Here is a 26573-nt window from a genome sequence, read left to right on the forward strand (position 1 = left end):
CAATATATGCAAATCAATCATATTACCAAATGGAAGGAGAAAAACCATCTGTTCATCTCAATAGATGCAGAAAAAGCTTTCGACAAAATTCAATACCCATTTATGGTAAAAACCCTCCAGAAAGTAGGCATAGAGGGAACTTACCTCAACATAATAAAGGCCATATATGATAAACCCACAGCCAACATGGGTCTCAATGGTGAAAACCTGAAACCATTTCCTCTAAGATCAGGAACAAGACAAGGTGTCCACTCTCACCACTATTAATCAACATAGTTTTGGAAATTTTAGTCCCGGCAATCAGAGAAGAAAAGGAAATAAAAGGAATCCAAATCAGAAAAGGAGAGGTAAAGCTCTCACTGTTTGCAGATGACATGATACTATACATAGAGAACCCTAAAGATGCTACCAGAAAACTACTAGTGCTAATCAATGTATTTGGTAAAGTAGCAGGATACAAAACTAATGCACAGAAATCTCTTGCAGTTCTATACACTAATGATGAAAAATCTGAAAGAGAAATTTAAAAAACACTCCCATTTACCATTGCAACAGAAAGAATAAAATACCTAGGAATAAACCTTCCTAAGGAGACAAAAGACCTGTATGCAGAAAACTATAAGACACTGATGAAGGAAGTTAAAATGATACAAACAGATGGAGAGATATACCATGTTCTTGGATTGGAAGAATCAACATTGTGAAAATGACTATACTACACAAAGCAATCTACAGATTCAGTGCAATCCCTATACAATTACCAATGGAATTTTTCACAGAATTAGAACAAAAAATTTTACAATTTGTATGGAAATACAAAAGACCCTGAATAGCCAAAGCAATCTTGAGAAAGAAAAACGGAGCTGGAGGAATCAGGCTCCTGGACTTCAGACTGTATTACAAAGCTACAGTAATCATGACACTATGGTACTGGCACAAAAACAGAAATATAGATCAATGGAACAGGATAGAAAGCCCAGAGATAAACCCCCACCCACATGGTCACCTTATTTTTGATAAAGGAGGCAAGAAAATACAATGGAGAAAAGACAGCCTCTTCAATAAGTGGTGCTGGGAAAACTGGACAGCTACATGTAAAAGAATGAAATTAGAACACTCCCTGACACCATACACAAAAATAAACTCAAAATGGATTAAAGACCTAAATGTAAGGCCAGACACTATCAAACTCTTAGAGGAAAACATAGAAAGAACACTCTTTGACATAAATCACAGCAAGATCCTTTTTGACCCACCTCCTATAGAAATGGAAATAAAAGCAAAAATAAACAAATGGGACCTAATGAAACTTCAAAGCTTTTGCACAGCAAAAGAAACCATAAACAAGATGAAAAGGCAGCCCTCAGAATGGGAGAAAATATTTGCAAATGATGCAACTGACAAAGGATTAATCTCCAAAATTTACAAGCAGCTCATGCAGCTCAAAATCAAAAAATGAAAAAATCCAATCCAAAAATGGGCAGAAGACTTAAACAGACATTTCTCCAAAGAAGATATACAGATTTCCAACAAACACATGAAAGAACGCTCAACATCACTAATTATTAGAGAAATGAAAATAAAAACTACAATGAGGTAGCACCTCACACCAGTCAGAATGGCCATCATCAAGAAGTCTACAAATAATAAATGCTGGAGAGGGTGTGGAGAAAAGGGAACCCTCTTGCACTGTTGGTGGGAATGTAAATTGATATAGCCACTATGAAAAACAGTATGGAGGTTCCTTTAAAAACTAAAAATTGAACTACCACACGACCCAGCATTCCCACTACTGGGCACATACCCAGAGAAAACCATAATTCAAAAAGAGTCATGTACCACAATGTTCACTGCAGCTCTATTTACAATAACCAGGACATGGAAGCAACCTAAGTGTCCATCGACAGATGAATGGATAAAGAAGATGTGGCACATATATACAATGGAATATTACTCAGCCATAAAAAGAACCGAAATTGAGTTATTTGTACTGAGGTGGATGGACCTAGAGTCTGTCATACAGAGTGAAGTAAATCAGAAGGAGAAGAACAAATACCGTATGCTAACACATATATATGGAATAAAAAAAATTGTTCTTAAGAACCTAGGGGCAGGACAGGAATAAAGACGCAGATGTAGAGAATGGACTTGAGGACACGGGGAGAGGGAAGGGTAAGCTGGGACGAAGTGGGAGAGTCCATGGACATATATATACTACCAAATCTAAAATAAATAGCTATGTGAAGCAGCCACATAGCACAGGGAGATCAGCTAGGTGCTTTGTGACCACCTAGAGGGGTGGGATAGGGAGTGTGGGAGGGAGATGTAAGAGGGTGGAGATATGGGGATATATGTATATGTATAGTTGATTCACTTTTCACCTTGTTATAAAGCAGAAACTAACACACCACTGTAAAGCAATTATACTCCAATAAAGATGTTAAAAAAAAATCTGGTTCCCCTCTTGGAAGTTTCTGAATTATCCTGGAAATAGACTGCAAAGCCAGACTGAAGGATGGACCTAGAGAACCACGATGTATCACATTTTCTAAAATTATGCTATAGTGTTATAGACAGAGTCTTGCAAGTTACTTCGCTCTTACTCTGAAAGGAAAATATAATTTTATGAAAGAGACTGGAAGATAAGAGGCACTCCCTACTAAAGTATATTAACTGATTCATTTATCTTAGTTTGTGCAAATTTGCTGATGTATATGTTTGACATTAATAAAGGTAGTTTGTCAAGTTTATTTTATGACCAGTTGGTCATTTAAAAAATCATTGAGGGCTTCCCTGGTGGCACAGTGGTTGAGAGTCCGCCTGCCGATGCAAGGGACACGGGTTCGTGCCCCAGTCCGGGAGTATCCCACGTGCCACGGTGCGGCTGGGCCCGTGAGCCATGGCCGCTGGGCCTGTGTGTCCGGAGCCTGTGCTTCGCAACGGGAGGGACCCCAACAGTGAGAGGCCCACGTACCGCAAAAAAAAAAAAAAATCATTGAGAAATTCAGTCTCCATCTTACAATGGTTCAACTTATGATTTTTTTGACTTTATTGTGGTGCAAAAGCAGTGCACATTCAATAGAAACCATACTTCGAATTTTGAATTTTGATCTTTTCCTGGGCTAGTGGTATGCGGTATGATACTCTCTGATGATGCTGGCTATCGGCAACGAGCCAAACATAGCTTCTAGTCAACCACAGGATCATGAGGGTAAATAACCAATATCCTCACAACCATTCTGTTTTTCACTTCTGTACGGTATTTAATAAATTACATGACATATTGAACACTTTATTATGCAATAGACTCTGTGTTAGATGATTTTACCCAATTAAAAACTAATGTAAGTGTTCTGAGCACGTGTAAGGCAGGCTAGGCTAAGCTATGATGTTTCATAGGTGAGGTATAGTAAATGCATTTTCAACTTGAGATATTTTCAACTTACAATGGGCGGGAGGAAGATCTGTATTTTAAAACTACTTAAAGCTATTAAAACTATGTACAAACTCCCTAAAGGCACCAACACTCTTAAAAAGATAGAAAATTTTAGTTAACAACCAAAAGCAAATATGCAGGCCGAAAAGAAATCTCTGAAAGTTAAATTAAAGGCTACTGATCATGTTCTTATTACTAATAAAAAGAAGTGCCTGGGGCTCCCCTGGTGGCGCAGTGGTTGAGAGTCTGCCTGCCGATGCAGGGGACACGGGTTCGTGCCCGGGTCCGGGAAGATCCCACATGCCGCGGAGCAGCTGGGCCCGTGGGCCGTGGCCGCTGAGCTTGCGCGTCCGGAGCCTGTGCTCCGCAACGGGAGAGGCCACAACAGTAAGAGGCCCGCGTACCAAAAAAAAAAAAAGAAGTGCCTGTTCCCCCTGGATAAATTTCTTGTTTAACTAATTCTTGTGCTTGTCTGCCTTTAAGGATATTTGAAGTAGTTCTAAGCCCTTAAACTAAAAGCTAGTGGGAGGGAGATGATGGAGGAGCAAAAAATGGACCTAAGGAAGGGGTCTGAGGAAGATAGGACTTTATCCCTGATTTTGTTCTCCCGGCTTGTCCCACAGAGATCAGCTGCTCACTGATGACTTCCTAACATTTGACCTTTTCTTGCAGCATCTGGGATAAAAACCTCACTAAATTCATAAGTGTCAAGAAAAAAAGAAAAACAAAAGGAACAAGGCACTTACAGAACGAATACTTTGTGAATACATTATGGAAGCCTTCTCAGTCTGAACTTCATCAGGTATGAACTCACATCCTTTTTCGTACAGTCCTGTTACTCTGTCGGATTTGCATAATTGGGTGACACAGCTTCCTCCTTGACACTTCTGTAGTACATTCCTACCAGTAATAGTTGCCGGACATCTGAAAATATATTAAGGTTAGATGTTTAGGTGTAGGTGATATAATTTAGAAGTGTTGGACTCTGTGGTCAGGTTCTACAGATGGCTTTGTGTACGATTTCCTTTCATAATTCAAGAAATAAACACATCCCCTTAAATAGCAAAATTATTAAATTCTCATTAGAGTAATTTCTGTTTGCCAGAAAGTATCTGAGGGGCTCCCCAAATGATATCAGAATGTGTTTCTATGCAGCAGAAAAACTAAGGCTGGCTTACAGCTACTGTTAAGAATTAATAAGGACCAAAGTCCTAAGGCATTTCCTAATCTAGTCCCCTTGTCCCTGGAAAATCAGGAGCCCTCTTTTGTTTATCTTAAAAATTTTGCTGACATTTTTTGTTTGTTTGTTTTGATCTAACTAGTTTACATCATACAGTTTTTGCATAGTTCTTGTGTGTTCATAGGTATATTAGATTTTTCTTTACACGCTTGTGACTTTTGTCACTATTATAAACGGAGTACTTTTCACCCACATCTTATTTTATGAGTATATAAATAATATATGAACACTATAGGAAATTTGGAAAATAGCAAAAAAGTATAAAGAAGAAAAAAAAATCATGTCCCACTGTCAGAGATAAACTACTGTTAGCATATTGAAGCATTTCTTTCTCTATGTATAAGCATAACATTCTACGTATAGCTTTGCTTCTTGACCTTAAAAAACTTAGTGTTTTAGTACATTTAAATTGTATTGTTATAATTCATAATATTCTTTCAAAATGTGATTTTAATAATTTCATATTTTGATACTACAACATGAATTAAGCCTAATTTACTTCATTTTGTTCTCCCCCCCCAAATTTTTCAGTGCTAAAAATAAAACTTCCATGAATAAATAAAATGTCACATAAAATTTTGACCCTGTTTCCAAGTTTGCTGCATGACTGACTCCCAGAATAAATGCTCAGACCCAGAAGTTTGAACATTTTAAAACCTGTTGATAAGGCTCATTCTATCATTTCCTTTAAAATGGATTGTTAAACATGAAATTACTGGAGCAAGAAATAGAAAAAATTTTTAGAGATTTGATATGTGTCACCAATTTTTTTTCCAGAAAAGTTATGCTGGTTTATTCCTCTAATAACCATCTACGGGATCACTCATCCCACTGACAGTCACTTACTAGGTAATAAACGATTCTCATCTTTGTCAAATTTGCACCCCTTTGATTACTAGTAAGTCTGAACAGTTTTACATTTTTACTGGACATTTTTATTTCTTCCTTTGTAAATTATTCTTCTCCTGCGTCTATTTTTCTATTAAGGTGTTATTGTTTTCCTACTACTGGTTTTCAAAAGTTCTTTATGTGTTATAATACTAAGTTTTTAAAAGCCTTTTTTTTAATTTTTGCAAATATCCTTTTCTGTTTCTTATTTTTTAATTTAGCTTATGTTTGACTTGTATGCAACAAAATTTTTAATTTATATGTAGCCAAATTTATTATTATTTTAGCTATGTCTTTTTCCAATTCTTGAATGTATAGAAAGACCTTCACCATATAGAAGTTTGATATGTATTAATGTTCTTCTAGTTTTCATTACAGTTTTATTTTTTATATTTAATGAGTCTATCCAATTGAAAGAGAGTCTGTTAATTTTTTCCCCCCACATAGTTAAAAATTGTCCTGACATCTTAAGAAATATTGTCTTTCCTTGTAGATTTATAATTCTAGCTGTATTAAATAGTAAATTATTGTGTAAGTGTCTGTCAGTTCACATTGTTTTAATTAACATAGGTTTATTGTATATTTAAAATTCAATGAGAAAAATTTCCTTTATACCTATTCTTTTTCAAAAACGTTCTCAGGTACTATCTACTGAATAAACTCTGGGACTTTAAAATGAGGTAAAAATAGAAGTACTTTTGATTAGAATTTTATAAAACCTATATATTAATTGGGGTTGGATTTACATATTCCATGAATTGAAAATCTCTTGTTTAATCTTGATTTTCGTTTAAATCCTTTAGAAGGATTTTATGCTATGGTTTTCTTCAAATATAACTTTAACATTTCTTAGAGTTTTCTTCAAATATCTCTGCTTGCCTTATTGACTTCCCTTATCAATTTTAATTTCTATTTTTTCCCTTAGGCTTTCTAAGTGGGCCACATATCATCTGCCTAGAAGCAATTTTCTCTCTCCCTTCTAGTAGCCCCCCCTCTTTTAACCTCCCCAACATGTTATTGCATTGGCTACAACTTTCTAAATAAGATTAGATAACTGCTAACAGTGTCCACTCTTATCTTAATCCTGGGAATGCCTAGTGATTCCCTATTAAATATGAGGTAGGCAGTTGGTTTTCAATTGATGTTCTGCATCATATTAAGGAAGCCTTCTATTGTGGGCAGTACTGTCATTTTTGTAATTGTTTCTAGGCCTTAAAAGTAATTTAAAAATTTGGTAGATAAGCAATAAATGCTATTTGTATGTCATAATAAGATTTATTGTTAAGAGGACATGTCAGTTTTGCAAATGTTATCTGTGGAAGGATGAACATGCTGTATATGTAGATATTTCTGGAATATCCCTAGGAAGGAATAGGTACTAGTCAGCTTTTCTCTCAAGGAGATATACAGTGTCTGTCTGGAAGCTTAACAAGAAGTGGGAAAGGCAGATATCAGGGCTGAATGGTATTTGTGGGCTGAGATTTGAGAGGTCCATCCAACATATGATCATGTCAGGGAAGTGGCCCTGGGGAGTGGTCTCTGGGGTGCGGAGGGAACAAGCCAATCAGATAGGCTGTGTACGGCTCTGGGAGGCACTTAGTGTCTTTTTATACCTAAAGTGACATAAGAGTGAGGGAAAATGTCATGGTAGTGGACCAAGCTGAGAGAATTTGAATGTAATAAAGAAAGGGGAAAATGGAGAGCAGCAATGTTCCTGTGGGAGGAAGGGGAAGCCAAGGCTGAGCTCTGAGCCCAGTGCAGCTTCCCTTGGAAACTGTGGTGAATAAAGACAGTAACCAAACCAAACCTGAGTGCGTCTCCTTAAACAGCCATCAGGGGAGTAGAACTGGAAGCAAAAGTGAAGAGGCGTGTTGTGTCAGCTCTAGTCTTTAAAAAGAGGTGGTTGTTTTTAACTGAGGCATAAATGTGCAAGCTTATCAAATTCCTTTTCAGATTCTGTTGGAATAATCATTTAATTTTATTCTTTTACTTGATATACTATATTAATTACTTACCTAATATCATAGCATTTTCAGACTTCTGGAAGACATCCTTCTTGGCCTTAGTGTGTTTGTTATTCCCTTAATTATGCCAGGTGTAACTTACTTTCCTTTTATTTAAAACCTTTTTAGAAAGCTGTATCTACAGAATTCTTTTTCATGCCATCTGTCAGGTTTTAGTATCTGAATTATGCTAGCTCTCTAAAATAAATTGGGAAGTTCCCTTTTATGTTTGTACTAAAGCAGTTTGTTCTCTGAAACTTTTGATTGCAAGAACTCACCCATAAAATCACAGCAGCAGAGGTACTTTCTAAGTGTTCAGTTTGCTTCCTATTGACACCATACAAGGTTTTATTCAAATTGGGAGAAGTTTTCTGTTTTGTTTTAATATTTGGACTGTCTTCCAGCTAAATTCCACAGTCTCTCCCAGGCCCATTCAAACTGACATAGTTCACACAGATAGTATTCTACCCTCAAGGCACTGAAGCTTTGTTTTTGTCACTGATTATGATACAGGAAGATGGACATACTGAACATAGCACCTGTGGATTTCTTCTAGTTGTACACACACACACACACACAAAGAGGCAAATGATTTGTAGCTGCAGAGTAGAGAATTCAACTAATTAAGACACTTGTAAAGTGAACAAAAGTAGTAGTTCTATGGGAATCTGAAAAAGACTGCACTAAGAGTGAGAGAAAGAAAATAAGACAAAAGACTGACATTTTTAAAGTAATCAATTCAAGACAAAATTGTTTGCAATTTAAAATAGTTTGTGAAAAGTTAATCAAAATATACATACATTACTGGTTTTTTTCTTTTATTGGATAAGTAGAATTTCTGGTCATTATCATACTCATCAAATACTCCCCATCGTAGATGAGCCCATTCATGGACAAATACCCTTCCTGTGAAAAAGTATTTTAAACACCTGATTACAATAAGAATGGTAAAATTACCCTCTTAAACTAAGAGAAAGTAATTCTTCTGAATGTTATTACGCTTTTCTATGTTTTTATTTTAAATTAAAGTTTCGATTTCCTTAGAAGGAACAATCTGATACAACAATTGCCCATTTCTATAAAATATGACTATTTATTTTGGATTATCAAGTGTCAATTAGGCACCTAGTAAGTGCAAGGCAGCTATTCATACAATGATAAAACAATTGCCCTGTCCTCACATAGCTCATGGTCTAGCAGATGACACACATCATTTTAGATAACTATAATCCTTAGGGGTGCAAGTATAATGATGGAGGTCAACACAGACTGACCTATAGGGCAGCCAGGGCAGCATCTCCAATAGGTCCTTCTCCCTAATGACTCATATGTGGACAAACCTCAAGCCCTGCCTACTCCACATCTGCCTCTTTTTTCTTTGACCTATTCTCATCTTTCCAGTCTCATTGCCAGTTACTTCTGAACTACTGCAACACTCACTCAACTGGCCTCCATGTCTCCAGTCTTCAATGACTCCACTATGTTGCTCAGGGTTAAGTCCAACTTTTCAATATGCGTACAAGGTCCCTGATGATTCAGGCCCTATTCCTCTCTGCAGCCATATTTCTTGCTCTTCTCCACCCACTTCCAAAACTCCATAATGACAATGAATTCTTTTTTTTTTTTTTTTTTTTTTTTTTTCTTTTTTTTTTTGCGGTATGCGGGCCTCTCACTGTTGTGGCCTCTCCCGTTGCGGAGCACAGGCTCCGGATGCGCAGGCCCAGCGGCCATGGCTCACGGGCCCAGCCGCTCCGCGGCATATGGGATCCTCCCAGACCGGGGCACGAACCCGTATCCCCTGCATCGGCAGGCGGACTCTCAACCACTGCGCCACCAGGGAGGCCCTGACAATGAATTCTTGAACTCCTTTTACTTTCTAGAGCCACATCATGCTCTTGCTCATCTCTGGTCATTTTTACATAATTTTCCTCGACTTGGAATACTCTCTCCCTATCTCTGATTGAATAACTCCTATTCTTCTTTCAAAATTAGGCTTATATCCACCTAGAAGCCTTCTCTGACATCCTCAAACTAGTCCAGGTACCCCTCCTTATCACTTTCATTATATTCCATTATGGCGTTTATCGTGTTATATTGTCATTGCTTCTTACTTGCCAGTCTCTCACTACAGACTCTTGTCTCCATGAGAACAGGTACCATGACTTCTTCACTGTCATGTCTTGGCACATACTGTCTAGAACTTAATAGATACTTAGTATTTGTTAAATTTGGATGAATGTTAGTGACTTATGTACAGCTCAGTTTTTCTGGAATGTAAATTCCCAGGTAGGCTGACTTTGGAAGGTGAAGTGAGGAGGTGCATGCTAAGTAACCCTAGTATCTCACATTAAGGATTTTAGATTGTTCTCAGTGCTAGGGAACAACTGATGGTCTCTTAAAGGTAAGGGAAGATTGTGAAGTAGCAGGCGTGGAGTCATAGTACAGAAAGGAGAGAGTATAAAGGAATGACATTGTATATGGTGACCTTGATGGCTGGAGTGGGCCCAAGAGTGGGTTGGAGCAGCTAAGTAAATCAGTTCAATACATATTTATTGAGCTATACATTGGCAATTTTCTGTTTGTGTTATGGAGGTGTAAAAGAACAACAAAGAGGTGTTTTTGTTGGACACTTCTTTCTGATAAGGTCTGTAAAAGTGCTCTAGGGTATTTAGGGGTGGGGCATGCAGGCACCAAGCGCTATTTTGTTTGCTTGTTTGTTTTCTCTGCCTTGCCTATTTAAATGAAGAAAATCAAATTTGTTCTAATCTTTTCAAAATGGTAAAGAAACCTCGTACAAGTTATTAGTTAACCTAATTAGTTAATACTGATCACACTTGATTATACTTGGAAAGTATACATATTATATATATGCCATTGCTGGTTTCTTTTAATCTTTTCTCCAAAGATTGCTCTATTTGGCTCATATGTGAATGCTAAATGATATTTTGTGAAGGAAAATTTGATTTTTTCTTTAGTCACATATGTTTGAGAGCTGAACAGCGAGGATATTCTGTCTGATACTCAAAATGAGGTCCAAGGTCAGGCAGTATCAGCATCACCTAGGAGCTTGTTAAAATGCAGATTCTTGAGTCCTACCACACACCTACTGAGTCAGAATCATTTTAACAATCCGTTTATAGTATGAACACACATTGAAGTCTGAAAACGTTATGCATCTCTGCCATCTGGTAGCCACTACCTGAATTGCAGGCAGGAGGTTTAATTTGTTCAGGTGTCTCCCCACAGAGCAGTAGAAACCCAACATTACATATTAAACTATTTTAGAGTTATTATCTGATACTAATCTGAAAATTAAAAATATTATATTTACACATATATATATGAAGAATATGAAGAAAATAAATTTCTAACTGAGAAATGCACTATTTGGCATCTGTTTTACATGAAAGAAACATACTATAATAGTCTATTTTATGTTCTTACTCAGAAAGATAATGCTATTGTTGATCCATTTGCAACATAAAATTATTACATTATGAGAAATATAGCAGAATATTTCATTTCTACCCATACCTTGTGATCCATATTGAAGCAACTTTTTTCCTGCTAGGAACCCAGGAGTCAGATAAATTTTATTACCCTTTTCTCCACAGCCTCCCATATGCTCAGTATAGGGTCCATCGTTACCTGTTGGGTTAGGTTCAGCAACCAGAACATCAGCCTGAAATTTAAGAAAAAGTTTTCGTCATTACAAAATTTCAGCAAATGAATTGACCTTACTTCACACCAGCATATTCTGAAACAATTTTATTTGATTCTAGAATATTTTGATGAAAAAAATCTGAGTCACAAAAGAAAACCAAATTTGAAAAAAGAGCTTGATATTCTCACATTTTTGTAGGTCTCAAGTTTGGGTTTCACATAGTCAGGTTTTGTGCTCCAATTTTGAGGAATCAAAATGGCAACATTTTTGAAATAGAATCTTTTTTCTGTAGCTTCAAACAGATATGGAGATGCCTCGGTCACCATATCCTGGTCGGGGGAGGGGGAAACATAAACAAGAGCATTTAATGACAGAAAAAAAGATGAAATTACCAATTATTCAAATTTACATCTGTATCTCACATTTCCTAAAACTAGCTATTTATCAAGCTTGGAAGAGGAGGTTATTTTGTTAATAATAATAGCTAGCCTTTTTTGAGAGTTTTTACCGCATGTTCTATGTCACAGTGTAATGGTTGACAGTGAAGACTCCAGAAGCAGACACTAATCCCAGCTTATGGTGGGACATCAGAAATTTCCTTGAGGGAGTTCCCTGGCAGTCCAGTGGTTAGGACTCGGTGCTTTCACTGCTGGGCCCTGGGTTCGGTCCCCGGTTGTGGAACTAGAATCTCACAAGCCTCGTGGTGTGGCCAAAAAAAAAGAAAGAAAAGAAATTTCCTTGATCCCTCCTGAGCCTCAGTTTCCTCATTTATAAAATGGAAAATATTACAGTGACCAGCTCATAAGGTTGTTGTGAGGATCAAATGAAGTCAAGAAAGCATTTGAAACCATGTTTACTTAGCACAAGTGCTTATCAAATATTAGCTCTTAGTTTCATTTTATATGATCCTTTGAGGATCAGTGAACCTTTAAGGGAGAAACTGAGAACTAGAGAGTATTAGTCTCAATATCTCTCACCAAGTAGTTAGTGGAGAGAAACTCAAATTAAAATGAATACAACTTCAACACCTGCTGACTCCTGTAATAATTTGGGGGCTAACTAAATGTTATGATAGTACTTGTTTTTAGTATATCACTAAGTGTTAGATATAAGGAAGTGGCATAGGTAGATAATCTCTTTTCACATTATGCCTAAATTTATTTCTCTAAAACAAAAGAGCTGTAGCATTAAATTATAAATGCCTCTGCAGATTCCCTGAGATGCATCATGACAAGATAGTATTGATAGAAAGGGTATTACAAGATATTTATTATAGAAAGGGAAATAGAGTCTATTAGGGCTGAAAATCATTGAGAAACACAAAAGTGAGTGTAGACAAAGGGAAGAAGAGGCCTGAAGACTGAGCTCCAGGAGCCCCAGTATTCAGAATTGGGAAGAGGAAGAGCCAGCAAAGGAAACTGAGAAGGAGCAGCTGGTGCACGGGAAGGAAATCAGAAGGCATAGGGTGAGAGTGTTTCAGGAAGGAGAGAGTGATCATCCGAGTTGAATGCTGCTGAGCAATCAAGGAAGATGAGGACTCAGAAATGAGCAATGAATTTGGCAACCTGAGTAAACCATTTTGTGGAATGGAGACAACAGCTCCATATGAGTGAATTCAAGAGGGTGGGAGGTGAGGAAGCAGAGGTAGTGAAAACAGACAGCGGGTCAAGAAGTTTTTCTGCAAATTAAAAGGAAATTGAGAAATGAAGCAGTAGATGAAGGAAGACTACAGGGCAAGGGAGTTTGTTTTTTAAATGGTAACTATTATATGTATATGCTAATGGAAAAATAACCCTGATAATGCAAGAGAAAAAAGGGATCATTGCTGGAGGAAAGTGCTTGCTGGAATAGACCAGAGTGACTAGGCTCCGATGTCTAGGAGGTTGGCCTTAGGAGCAGAAACAGTTCATCACTGTGTGGGGAAATAGTACTTGGGTACTGATGCAGGGGTGAATCCTGCTCTGTTACTTGCTAATGGGTTAAACTTGCGGAATTTATTTTGTCTCTCTGAGCTTCAGTTTCCAACCTTTCACATGGTGATAATAATGGTTGCCTTGCTAGTTTTATAAAAGCTCTCCAAATGATTTGCATTTCCTTCCAAAAAAAAGCCAGATTTTAAATAATTGCTAGGAGAATTTAACATTTTATAATTTTTTAAATAAAAATACTGAGCCAATATCACCAGAAAGTTGAAAAGTAGGTATAAAACTTCCTATGTTAGAGTATTATATTACAATTTGACTTGTGAAATGTAAATTTTCAGTGTCTCCTAGGAAGACGACTAAGCAGCATGAAAAGTCTTCTATGTTTTAACAGAAACATTAATAATGAATGTTTGCTTTGGCATCTGTTCCATATTTTGAGAAAGTGACCTCATATCCAAAAAGACACTTAAGCTTTTGGGGTTTGAAGAATATTGAGGATGAAGTTTATAGGATGGGCTGGTAATTCCTTAAGGATAGGGATAGTATATTGTTCACCACTGGATTCCTGGTACCTGAAATAATGTAAATGCTCTGTAAATATTTGTTGGATTAAGGAACAAATGAATGAGTGAAGAGGTTATAATGAGGGGCAAACTGTCCAGGAGCACCAAGACCAAAGATGACTCGGCTCCCATACATTGAGGAGGCCCCAAACGACTCCTGTTGTTTATCTTTCTTGTGTGGTGTGTGTGTGTGTGAGAGAGAGAGAGAGAGAGAGAAAACACTTCTCCCTGATTCTCACTCCCTCATCTTATGACCTGTGCTCCCACTGCTTATGCAATACTGATGAGAGTGTAGTCTCCCTGGATGGAACTGCTGCAGTGCCACCCACCGGTATTGTAGGTGGAGAGACATTCGGACTGCCCTGCTGAAGCAAGTACAATATTTAAGAGCTGACTTAGAGGCTTCTGCTCACACAGGGACACCAGGGGAGAGTCTCCCCAGAAAGCAGAGACTGAGGGATGACCAGGAAAGTGGCAAAACCCACAGCGAGGTCCCTCGACTGCAGGTCTGGAACATCAAATAGGGACTCGCTTTTATTAACTACTCAGTTAGGGACTCTGAGCACACTATTGCCCTTAAAAGTGCTCCTGTGACAAAGAAACATGGAAACCAACCTCTCTCATACCCAACTCACTTAGGACTCATACCAAAAAACCAATTTGATAATTGTAGGGAGAAGTATATTTCTCAGGAGGAACCCCCCAAAGAGAGTGAGGTGAAAGTCCTTTTGCTTTTGCTCTAAAGCACCATATAAATCCAAATTACCATTGTCCTTAGAGATGCTAATGTGCTCCTTCCCACATGTCCCTGAGCACAACTGACTGTCCAGCCGGAGACAGAAACATACTGGTCACATTTTCCTCCAACACTTTCCTAGTCTCTTGATCCAAGTGGCTATTCCATTTTTTTCTGATGCCATTCCTAAGTTTAGAAGCAAAGACTCACCCAAGTTTTCTGATTGTTAAGAAATTTCAGAAGGCATGAATTTCCCTTTCACTGATGGCAGTAATATCTGATGGTCTTCTGGTTTAAGCAGGTGAACTTCCTCTCCCCCTCAACTGCTGTACTTCTCCAGCCCCAAACTCCTCTTGGTGGTAGAGATGGTTCTCTCCCCAAACTCCATCTTTCTGGGTTTGCTCCTGTTCAGAGCAAGGAACCTTTCGAGGAGACCCTTCGGGCCCTTGCACTATTAACTTCTGAGCTCACACTCAGGAACTTTGCCCAGAAACAAGTCTCAGTCCCTTTGGCTTGGTGAGGAATGATGAGCCCTTTCTATCTGGGATTAAAAGTAGACCTGGGGACTGATGACTTGCCTACCATTTATTGAGCTCTTACTGTGTACCAGGCACTCTGCATGCATTTTTAAAGTTTTTCTAAGTTTTTGAGATTATTTTAGACTTAATAGATTACATGCAAAAGATGTACAGAGTTCCCATATACCTTTCACCTAGCTTCCCTTTTATGCATGCATTGTTAATCCTCACAAAGCCCTGTGAGGAAGATACTTATTATTATCCCCATTTTATAGACCAGTACTTCTGTTCATTATGCAGTACCACCTCTGGGCGTGCTACAGCCGCTTTCCAGGGTGGTCTTTTATAAGATATTTCCCTCTTATTCTTTGCTGTTTGTTGTTGTACAAAACCTCTCTAATCCCTCTATCTTACAACAGTTAGATGCCTCTGCCTGGAGAGGAAGAGTCCTCTTCCCTAATTTTTCCTTCCCCTACAGAAAAAGCAACAAGTGAAGTGATGCTGCTCAGCAGCCCCGAGAGGACACTTTGCATTGGGGCTGGGAAAATGCAGGGTTTCCTCACACTGTAAGGGTCAGGCTTGTTCTTAAGTTAGAGATTTGCATCTTGGACTCCTATATTAGAATTGCAGAGAAGCAGGTTACAATTAGGAGGATAAAAGGAGACTCTGATATGAGCCAGTGGTAAAATCAGGCAAAGGAATTACCCTCTGTGCATCTCACAATATCTGCCAAATGTAGTTGGCTCTGCTTTGGTTGCAGAACTAAATAATTTTCAATGAGATCATTTATTAAGTGCCAACAATATATCAAGCTCTGAATTATGTGCATTGCATTTATTGTCTCATCTCTCAGAAGAATCATAATGGTTGTGTTATTATTTCCATTTTATAGCTGAAGAAATGAAGACACGGGTATAAAAAAAAACTTGCCAGTGTCACGCAACTGGAATTAGAGAACTCACGTTTCCTCTATCACAATATTATGCTTAATTTTTCAAAAAAGCATGGTTAATTACCATTTAGGACTTACCTTTATTTGTTGAATGAGTGTTTCATCTTCTGGCACATTAGGGTCAACTGCAATGACAATGCCTTCATAGCCATTATTATTCAGCTGAATGAGTGAATCACTCAGGACCCCTTCCAGAAGGTGAAGGACCAAGATGAAAACTGAATTCTTAAATGACCCCATTGTTGTACATCTCCCTTTGAGTTCTTTCTTTGGAAAATGTTAGTTGTGGAGGCATCTTTCTTTACCCCTATATATATGGATATATAAACGCCCATTTTTCCAAGTTATCAGAGGTGGTTTATCACAGGACTTTAACCCCTTGACCCCAAATTGTTTCACTATTGGATTTGTCACCACTATGAGGAATGGTAAATATAGCTATCATTATGATAACTATAATTTCATCTCAAATTTTGTGTACTCTTAAATATTTTATTTTGAAAAGTATATTAGCCTTGCCTTCAACTTTGCCATTTCCTGGGAGCAAGGGTGGGGAGCCACATGTGGTTCCCTGGAAGGACTCACAGCTGACAAGCAGCTTTGCCATTGAAAGATGTTTACTTCTTACAAATGTTTGTCCAGCCAGGGACAATGACCCACCCAACTCCACCCTCTAACCCCTGCCTGCCCAGTGGAGGCCTGACTGTTCTGCGTATTCAGTATGCATTCATTAAGTATAAACGGTATATCCAGTTATCCCTCATGGTTGTCTTTATTTTTATCATCTTCGATCTTTATGTAACCTCAGCACCTCTCGTTACTCCCTTAGACAATCTACTTGCACCGAAACATTAGCAAGCCACATTAGATATTATTGAATATTCTATAATGAAAAAATAAAATTTATATTTCACTGTGCAAGGGCAACTCCCTCAAGTTTCCTCATCAAACCTCTATTTCACTATTCCATAGCTTCTACTGCCCAGTAAAATTCAAATTAGCATTCAATTATTTTACTGAAATTAAATGTCTCTCGAAACATGAATAGTGGACTGCCAGCTACTGAATAGATTCTTTTAAGTTTGCCAAATCTCAGATGAAAACTCAAATTGGCCTACCAATTCAAATTGGTCCTATATTCAAATTAGTTGAAATATCCCTTCATCCCATAACTTCATTTGATCTTCACACAGCGGTAAGCATCAATTTCATCTTGCCTGTCTTTGACACTCACTCATAAAAATTAAATTGGTACTTGTTGCTAATAATCAGTACTTATTGCTTAAGTATGTAATCTTTAATCAATCAAAAGTGAAGCATTGGAATAGAGTGGAAGTACCTAATGATAAAATAGTTGTCCAGATAATCTAAATATACTTTTATTTATTCAATTCTTATTGAATAAATATATGCATTTATTATACATATGTCATAAAAAAATTTACATTTTAAAATATCTCATACCCCACACCCCACTATATGTGTCTCTCCTGGGTTCCCTAGAAAAGAGAGCCTAAGACAAGCTTATGTGAAAATGATTTGCAAGCTTAATCTCAGAACAGTGAGAGTGAGAAAAAGGGGAAATGATTCAGGAAAGGGAAGCAATGAAAGGTGCTTACTAAGCTGGCTCTGGAATAGTAAACAGACCCAGCAGGCCACCCTGCAGGTGCACCTGTCCTGCTTTCTGGGATGTCTCCTAATGGGCTATAGGAGGAAGGAAAAGTGTTTGGCCCCTTCTCATCTCCTACAGGTGATCCCCTGCAGGTGATCACCCTTCTGGCTGTGTCACCCAGCCCATTCAGCAGCTTCTTAGAAAGAAAATCCTATGCCCTGTGGTGTATAAAGAGCCAAAGATTCCAGGTGGTGCCTGTTGACCTCTGGCAGTAGAACCACTTGGGCCTACAAGGAGTAGGTAGTGACTGAGGAGGAGCAAGTGCCCACTGGGTCAGGTGGACAGGTGGGGCCAAACAACCCTGAGGAGCTTCAATAAGATGAGTCCAATACAATTTACTTCTTGAACTGCTCAGATCCACTCACGTCCTTTCATTCTATCTAGCTCCAATATTATAAGTTAAGACTGGAATTGGGGGCAGGGGCACAAGCTGTCTCACTTTTTCCCTGAGAGAGGGTACAAGCCCTCTCATAGAATCATTCATAGAATCTCCTTCGAAGTGCTGGCCAATTGCAATCTCCTAAAATACCCAAAGCGACAGAGTTATTGAAATAAATCACAGTGCCTGCTGCTATAGCTGGTCTCAAGGCCATTATAGATACCTTCTTCCTTCATCACCAATTTCCCTCATTTTTAGCCAGCATTTTGACTGATCTGTGTTTGTTTGTTTGTTTTTTTGCCTGTTGGTATAACCCAACCTTTCCTTACTAAGGGGTCTGAACCTTTAGTTGCCTTGCCCTTGCTGGGCTGTGTCTGGTGCATGTGCCTATGACAGAGGTCACTGGTATGACAGATCAAGATTAGGTGCCTCCTTATATTTTGTGTGGCCTTCCCTGCTGGCTGGGCCTTGGCTGCTCCCTCAATGGAGAGTCCTTGTTGCTGCCTCGGTCGCCTCATCTCCTAACACCACTGGCTCTTTGCTTCCCCAGGGAGAGGGCGGAGTTTAGCATGGCCTCCACTGGACAGGGTGTGGTGGCAGCCGCACTCTCTCTGGTGCCCAAGTTCAACCTAAACAGATTCACAGAGGCTTTGGCTCACATAAAGCATCACCCCATGGCACCTGGGATCCAACTTTGTCAGAGGCAGTGCAGATGGGCCAAATGACACAAACCAGAGGTGCAGGGAGTTAGCACCCTGAGAGACAAACTTTCACCAAAGTTTGTATTTCCAACATCCCAGAAGTCTTTGTTGTGTTCCCTTCTAGTCAAAAACCTCCAAATGATAATTGTGATACTGAACTCCATCACCACGCTGATTAATTTTACCTGTTTGTGTACTTTATATAAACAGAAATATAAGTATGCCCTCTTGTGTTTGGCTACTTTCACGTAACATTTTCTGCATGAAATTCAGCCATGTTGTTGTGTGTAGCAGTAATATGTTCTTTTTCCATTGTATTTCTTTGTAAAAATATACCACAATTTACTTACTGCTTTTGATGAACATTTGGATTATTTCCTGTTTGGGGCTATTTAAAATAACACTGCCATAGACATGAGCATTGACTTCAGTTGGGTACATACCAAGAGTGGAATTGCTGGGTCAAAGGGTATACGTATGTCTAGCCATAGTCGATCGGCCAAATACTTTTCAAAATTGTTGTATTGATCCACATTTCTACCAGTACAGGTACTGCTGCTCTTTACAATTTTATCCACTCTGCATGGGGTATAATCATATAGTACTGTGATTTTAATTTGCATTTTCCCTGATGACCAATTTTGTTATACACCTTTTCATATAATTACTGGTCATTTGGATATCCTCTGTTATGAAGTGCCTGTCCAAGTCTTTTTGCCCAATTTTTAATCAGGTTAGTATTTTCCTTGTTGATCTAGAGGAATTCTTTATATGTTCTGGGTATTGAGTTCTTTATTGGATGTATGTATTGCAAATATCTTTTCCCAGTAGGTGGCTTGCCTTAATGGGTCTCTTGGATGAACAGAGGTTCTTAACTTTAATGGAATTCAATTTAATTTTTTATTTTATGGGTAACGTTTTTGGGGTCATATTTAAGACAGCTTTCCCAAGTTCGTGAAGATGTTATACAATATTCTATTCTAGAGCTTTATTGTCTTATCTTTCACAATTAGGTTTGTGATCTATCTCAAATTATTTTTGTGTGTATAGTGTGAGGTAAAATTCAAGATTTTTCTTTTGTTTTCCTCTCTGGATAGCAATACAAGCAGATCATTTATTGAAAGGACCATCATTTCCCCCCACTGAAATACAGTTGTGCTTTTGTTGTGAATGAGGTGACTGCAAGTGTGCAGGTCTGTTTCTGGACTCTATTCTGTTCTATTGGTCTATATGACCAGGCTTACCTCAATACCATATTGTCTTAGTTACTGCTGGTTTGTAAGTCTTGATGTCTGGTAGTGTAAACACTCCAGATTTGTTTTTCTTCAAGATTATTTTGGCTATTTTTAGTCCTTTGCATTTAAATATAAAATTTAGGATCATCTTGGAAATTCTACCAGAAAAAAACTCCTGGATTTGACCAGATTGCATTAAATTTATACACTCATTGTAATACATTAGCTAAATGACACACCCATCAGTGCCATGACAGTTCTGAGGCCAACCATAAAAGGCCAAAAAGTGAGCGGTGGCCCAGCTCCTGGAAATCTCCACCCCTTCTCCAAAATAGTTGGAATAATCCTCCACTCATTAGCCTATGAAATTACCCAGCCCGTAAAAACTAACCACCTCATATTTTGGGGCCTCTTGCCTTCTGAGATAGCCCACACTCTGTCGGTAGAGTGTATTTATTTCTCCCAAGGTCATTCTTGCCTTTTTGAGATGGACTGAATTCTATGGAATGTGTATCTCTCTAAGTAAGTCCATTTCTTACCTAAAAAAAAAAAATTTATACATCAGTTTGGAAAGAATTGACCTCCTTATAATTGACCTCTTTATATATTGAGTCTTTCAATCCATGAACCTGGCATATCTCTTCATTTTAAGTTTATTTACTTGATCTCAACCATGTTTTATAGTTTTAAGGGTAAAAGTCTTTTGCACCTTTCATTAAATTTATTTCCATGGTTTTTAAAAGTTTGGGGGTGCTATTATAAATGGTATTTTTATAAAATTTCATTTTCTGATTGTTTATTGCTGGCATATAGAAATATATTAGATTTTTATGTACTGACCTTTCATCCATGGATCTTGCTAAATTCATTTATTTCAGGTAGTTTGTAGATTATTTTGGATTTTGTGTTTATAATTATGTCATCTGTGAATAATAACATGTTTACTTCTTCCTTTCCAATTTTATATCTTTTATTTTGTTTCCTTCTCTTATTACACTAGCTAGGACCCCCCAGTACAATGTTGAATACAGGTGGAAAGAATGGGTGTCTTTTTTCTTGTTCCCAATTCCAAGTGAAAAAGCATCCTATATTTGGCCATTAAGTATGATATTATCTAGAGATATTTTGTAGATATCTTTATCAGACTAAGAAAGTCTCTTTGTATTCCTAGTTTGCTAAGAGTTTTCTTTTTTAAAAATCATAAATAGGTTTTGAATTTTATCAAGTGCTTTTTATGCATCTCTTGAGATTACCATGTGATTCTTTTCTTTATTCTGTTAATATGGGGAATTACATTGATTGAGTTTTCAATGTTAAATCCCCCTTACATTCCTAGAATAAATTCTTGAATTTATTTATTTATGGGCTATATAAAAAGAAGTGTGTTGCTTAATTTCCAGACACTTGGGGAGTCTCTAGTTAATCTATTATAGATTTCTAGTTTAATTGCACTAGAGTCAGAAAGCATACTCTGAGATTTAAATCATTTGAAATTGGTTGAGTCTTATTTTTTGCCTCAGCTTATGGTCTATTTTCGTAAAACGTTCCATGTGCTTTCAAGGAAAATATTTACTCTGTAGTTGTTGGGTTACAGTGTTTTATATATATTAGGCCAAGTTAGTTAATCATGTTATTCAAATTGTCTCTTTTCTTACCAATTTCTTGGCTGCTTGTTCTTTTAGTTGCTGAGAGAGTTGTATTAAAATCTCCAATTATATTTGTGAATTTGTCTATTTCTTTTTCTTTTATTCAGTTCTATCAACTTCTGCTTTATGTATTTTAAAGCTATGTTCTTGGTGCAGGCAAATTTAGGATTGTTATAGAATTATCATCACAAAATGTCTTTTCTATCTCTAATAATACCTCTTGCATCAAATCTACTTTCATTGATATTAGCTATGGTATACTGGTATTTTGAATATTGAAAAATTAAAAAAAAACAAATATAACACAGGTAGCACAATGCCTGACACATGGAATTTATTCAGTAAAGTATCTTACCTTTACACTTCTTCTTCACTCCCACTTACCCAAACCTTAGCCTTGAAGGGAAAAATTGGAGAGGAGCCAACAAGATGGAGAAAGCCAGGGTTTTGCATTAGATGGCATCAAGTAAGAATGACCAAGGTATATTTGTAGGATATTGATGTTTAAGAGGTAGTTTTAAGTTCTCTGCCATGTAATACTTCAATATGACTCCGGTTTCCACCCCCTAGTTCATTACCTCCTTTAGTAATGATAATAAGGCCATAAGGAAACAGGTAATCATACATTTCTGATATTACATATACAAAGAACAACTCACACAGGTGCATAAGAGTATATGTACAAGGGTAATATAATTTGTCCCTCAAAGCATACTTTATAATAGCAGGAAGTAGAACTATCCAAATGTCCATTAATAAAGGAATAAATAAGCTTATTTGTTTAACATCTATTTTGTTTATCACTTCTTACTTAAACCGCTGTAGTTTTAATAATAGCATGTATTACTTTTGTAATTGAAATAAATTTATACATAAAACTAAAATATTGGACTAAAGACTATCATTTGGAAATCCTAACATGTCAGTATTGGAGTGGTAGTTCTGTCTTTTCTACTCTTAATTTCTAATCTAGTTTTTCTTTACTCTTCCATTTCACACTCTTCTTTTTCTTTTGTCTTCTTCATGCTCTTGCTTCTTTTTTCCTATACTGGTGTGATGTAAGGTTATACCACTTTTTTAAATGTTCCTTTTGGATGTTTACTAATTTATATTGCTTCCATTTCACAAGCCAAGGATATCTTTCTATGGAAAGCAATTGCCCACTGTACTGAATAGCTTCCTCCTTCTTGTGCCCTCGAGACAAGTGTTCCCAGAAAGCAGCTTTTCGGTAAGACTTAGCAGCATGTAGCTTAGAGGGAGTGGGAAATAAAATTGGCCACCATCTGGGTCACTCTCCACCCATCCAGGGTATCATCTTGCTGATAAGAGCTGTGTAGTCTAAGTGCAGGAGGGATTTATGGAAGGATGCATTTCTTTTGACCTTTGGGGACCAGCTCTAATTACCTCCATGCATATGAGCTTCTGTTTCTGTGCCTTTGAGTACTTGTCTCTCTATCATCATGTACTCTATAATTGTATCCCTAACTTTCATATCTTATTCTCTCTTTGTGCCTGAGCTGTGCTTTTTCTACTTCCTATGGTAAATGCAAACTAAATCAGATTCTCATTTCTTCACAGCCCACTATTTATCTCACTTGCCCTCTGCTTCTATTCCCTGTTTCCCTGTATTTTACATTCACAGATCGTAACACAGATCTTAACATATAATGCAACATCCTCCCACCTTTATATCCATTCCTCTTCTTTATTTTTTATCAGTTAGATTTTCTACCAGCCTTATGAATTCAGTCCTCTAAGATAGACCATCTTCACTTTATTTAAACTATTTTTTTTTCTATTCTTTTTGTCTTCTATACTTCATTTAAATCTGGTTCAGTTTTGTTCCCCCTTTCCCCTTCACTAAGGCCACTTTTTCTTGTATTCAGGTGTCAAATGTCCTATGAATGATGCCTTTCTCTTCCTCCCTATAAGGCAAGGTTTCTCAATCTTGGCACTATTGACATTTTTGGCTAATTCTTTGTTGTGGGGGCTGTCTGGTGCCAGGTAGGATGTTTAGCAGCATCCCTGGCCTCTACCCACTAGATCATACCCCAAACTATGATAATCAAAGTAGCCTGCTGACATTGCCAAATGTCCCCTGAGAGAGTAAAATTACTCCTGGTCTAGAACCATTGCTTGCTAAAAGGGAAAGATACGATAAATTCATTCATAGTGTTTCTTTTGATGTAACATGTAAATGCAATAAAATGAACAGATCAAGTGCAAATAGGTAAATGAATTTTGACAAAGGTATACATACCCAGTCAACCACTATTGCAATCAATCCCTATAGCATTTTCATTGCTCCAGAAAGCTTTCCAGTGAATGCTCACACGTTTGCTCTGAGACAACCACTATTATGATTTCTATATCCAGAGATTAGTATTGTTCTTGAACTTTTAATAAATGGAATCATACAGTCTGTGCTCTTTTGAGTCTGACTTCTTTAGCTCAACATAATGCTTTTGAGATTTCAGGTATGCTGTTGCATGTATTAGTTGTTCATTTCTTTTTGTTGCTGGGTGGTGTGCCATTGTGGATTCACACAAATAGCAAAATTTTGTTTTATCCATTCTTTTAATAGAAACATTTTTTTTTTACAGCTTGGGGCTATTGTGAATAAAGTGGCTATAAAATTTTTTTTTTTTTTCGATACGTGGGCTTCTCACCGCTGTGGCCTCTCCCGTTGCGGAGCACAGGCTCCGGACGCGCAGGCTCAGCGGCCACGGCTCACAGGCCCAGCCGCTCCGTGGCACGTGGGATCCTCCCGGACCGGGGCACGAACCCGCGTCCCCTGCATCGGCAGGCGGACTCTCAACCACTGCGCCACCAGGGAAGCCCAGCTATAAAAATTCTTGAGCAAGCCTTTTGGTGGACATATCTTTTCATTTCTCTTGAAGTGGAATTACTGGGTCAAGGTTTAGATATATGCATAACTTTTAAGAAACTGCCAGGCAGTATTCCAAAGTTGTTGCACACTCACCAATATAAAAAAATTATAGCTGCTTCACATCCTTGTCAACATTTCTTAGTGCCAATATATAATTTAGTTGTTCTAGTGGGAATGAAGATGTATTTCATTTATAGGTATGATTTTCAATTTGTTGATTACTGATGGTGTTGATTGCTTTTTTATAAATTGAAGTATAGTTGATTTACAATATTAGTTTCAGGTGTTGATTGCGTTTGTATGTGTTTATTGGCTATTTATATATTCTCTTTTGTCAAGTGTGTAAGTCCTTTGCCCATTTTTTGGGGTTCTTTGTCTTTTTATTACTGATTTATAACATTTTTATATGTTCTGAATATAACTTCTTTGTTAGATATATTTGTTGTGAATATTTTCTTCCACTGTAGCTAAACTTTTTATTATTTATTAATGGTGCCCTTTGATTAGCACAGATATTTAGTTTTGATGCAGTCCAACTTATTACTTTCTCTTATGCTTAGTGTTTTCTCTGTTCTAAGAAATCTTTCTACACTATAGTTGTAAATATATTTTCTTTTATTTTTTCTAGAAGTTTATATATTAACTCATATTTATATCTATGATCCATCATGAATTTATATTTTTACAAGGTAGGAGTAAAATTGCTTTCCCAAACATGTGTCTAGTCATTCCAACATCATTTATTTTAAAAAAAACCTCTTCTTTACCCATTGACTTGACTCTACCCATTGATTTGCACATACCTTTATGGAAAATCTATTGACCATATGTGTGTCAGTCTATTTCTGGACTCTGTATACTGGGATGTGTTTTATGCCTAGCATAAACATGAGCACTTAAAAATGATATGTATTCTGCACTAGTTGCTTGTAGTATTTTTAAATGTCAAGGTCAAATTGGTTTATAATGTTGTTCACATATTCTCCATTCTTACTGAATTTTTCTGTCTAGTTACTCTACGATTGACAGTGGGAGATTTAAATCTCCAAGTTTACTTGTTGATTTGTCTATTTCTCCCTTAATTCTGGCAGTTTTTGTTTCTGGTATTTTGAAGCTCTATTAATAGCTACATGCACATTTAAGATTGCTATATCTTCTTGATGAAATTTTTTATTATGTTGAAATGATTCCTCTTTTTCTCGCCTTTTTCAAGGTCTATTCTGTCCTATAATAATATACTAACACCAGCTTTTTTATGCTTGGTGTTTGCATGATATACCACTTTCCCTTTTCCCACTTTCAATTTCTATGTATTTATATTTAAAGTTCATCTGTTGTAAATTCCATATAGTTGGGTCTTGCTTTATTATCAAGTCTGAAAATCTCTTTTTAGTTGAAGAGTTTAGTCCATTTATATTTAATATAATTACTAATTTAGCTGCTTTAAGTCTACCATCTTGCTATATGCTTTTTGTATTCCCCTCTGTTCTTTGTTCCTTGCTCTTATCTTCTTTTGTATTAATTAGGTAGTCTTAATGTTCCATTTTATCACATTTATTAGCCTTTTAGATATACCCTTCCCTATTACTAATAGGTGCCAAAAGGGGTTATAATATGCATCCTTAATTTATGTCTACCTTGAATTACTATCATATGTATGATGTAAGTACCTTTAAACAGGATAATTCCATTTGTCACCTTTCTTTCCATTCTGCTCTTATTGTCATATATCTTACTTCTTTATGTTATTTATGCCATAATACATTGTTTTTATTTTTGCTTTAAATAATTTATTGTTTTTTAAAGGCATTAAATAAAGAAAACCAATAATGTATTATATTTACCTAAATATTTATCATTTCCAGTGATCTTCCTTTCATGCTGTAGATCTGTATTTACACCAGACATCATTTTCCTTCAGCTTAAAGACATTTCTTTGGTACTTCTTGCTGGTGAAAATTATTTCAGCTTTTATTTATCTGCCTACATTTTTAAAGATATCTTTGCTCAATATAGAGTTCTGTGTTGGTTTCTTCTAACACTCTCTCATTTTATTGTTTTCTGGCCTCAATTGTTTCTGATGAGTAGTTAGTCATCTTTCCTATGGTATACCTAGGTGTTATTT

At 37.1% G+C, this 26573-nt stretch overlaps 1 protein-coding gene across 1 annotated transcript in view; it reads right to left on the reverse strand.

Annotated features, from left to right (window-relative positions):
- Window positions 1–26573, reverse strand: part of CLCA2 (chloride channel accessory 2) — a gene marked incomplete at its 5' end in the record, with an annotated part of 90888 nt that overhangs the window by 22350 nt on the left and 41965 nt on the right. The window contains 5 exons of the mRNA XM_081258907.1: window positions 4183–4360; window positions 8368–8473; window positions 11102–11249; window positions 11420–11560; window positions 16004–16201. Of these exons, the coding sequence (XP_081115033.1) occupies window positions 4183–4360; window positions 8368–8473; window positions 11102–11249; window positions 11420–11560; window positions 16004–16201 (771 nt within the window). The remainder of the gene's footprint in view (window positions 1–4182; window positions 4361–8367; window positions 8474–11101; window positions 11250–11419; window positions 11561–16003; window positions 16202–26573) is intronic.

The sequence above is a fragment of the Mesoplodon bidens genome (assembly GCF_964165515.1).
Source record: "Mesoplodon bidens genome assembly, chromosome: 2".
Classification (NCBI taxonomy): Eukaryota; Metazoa; Chordata; class Mammalia; order Artiodactyla; family Ziphiidae; genus Mesoplodon; species Mesoplodon bidens.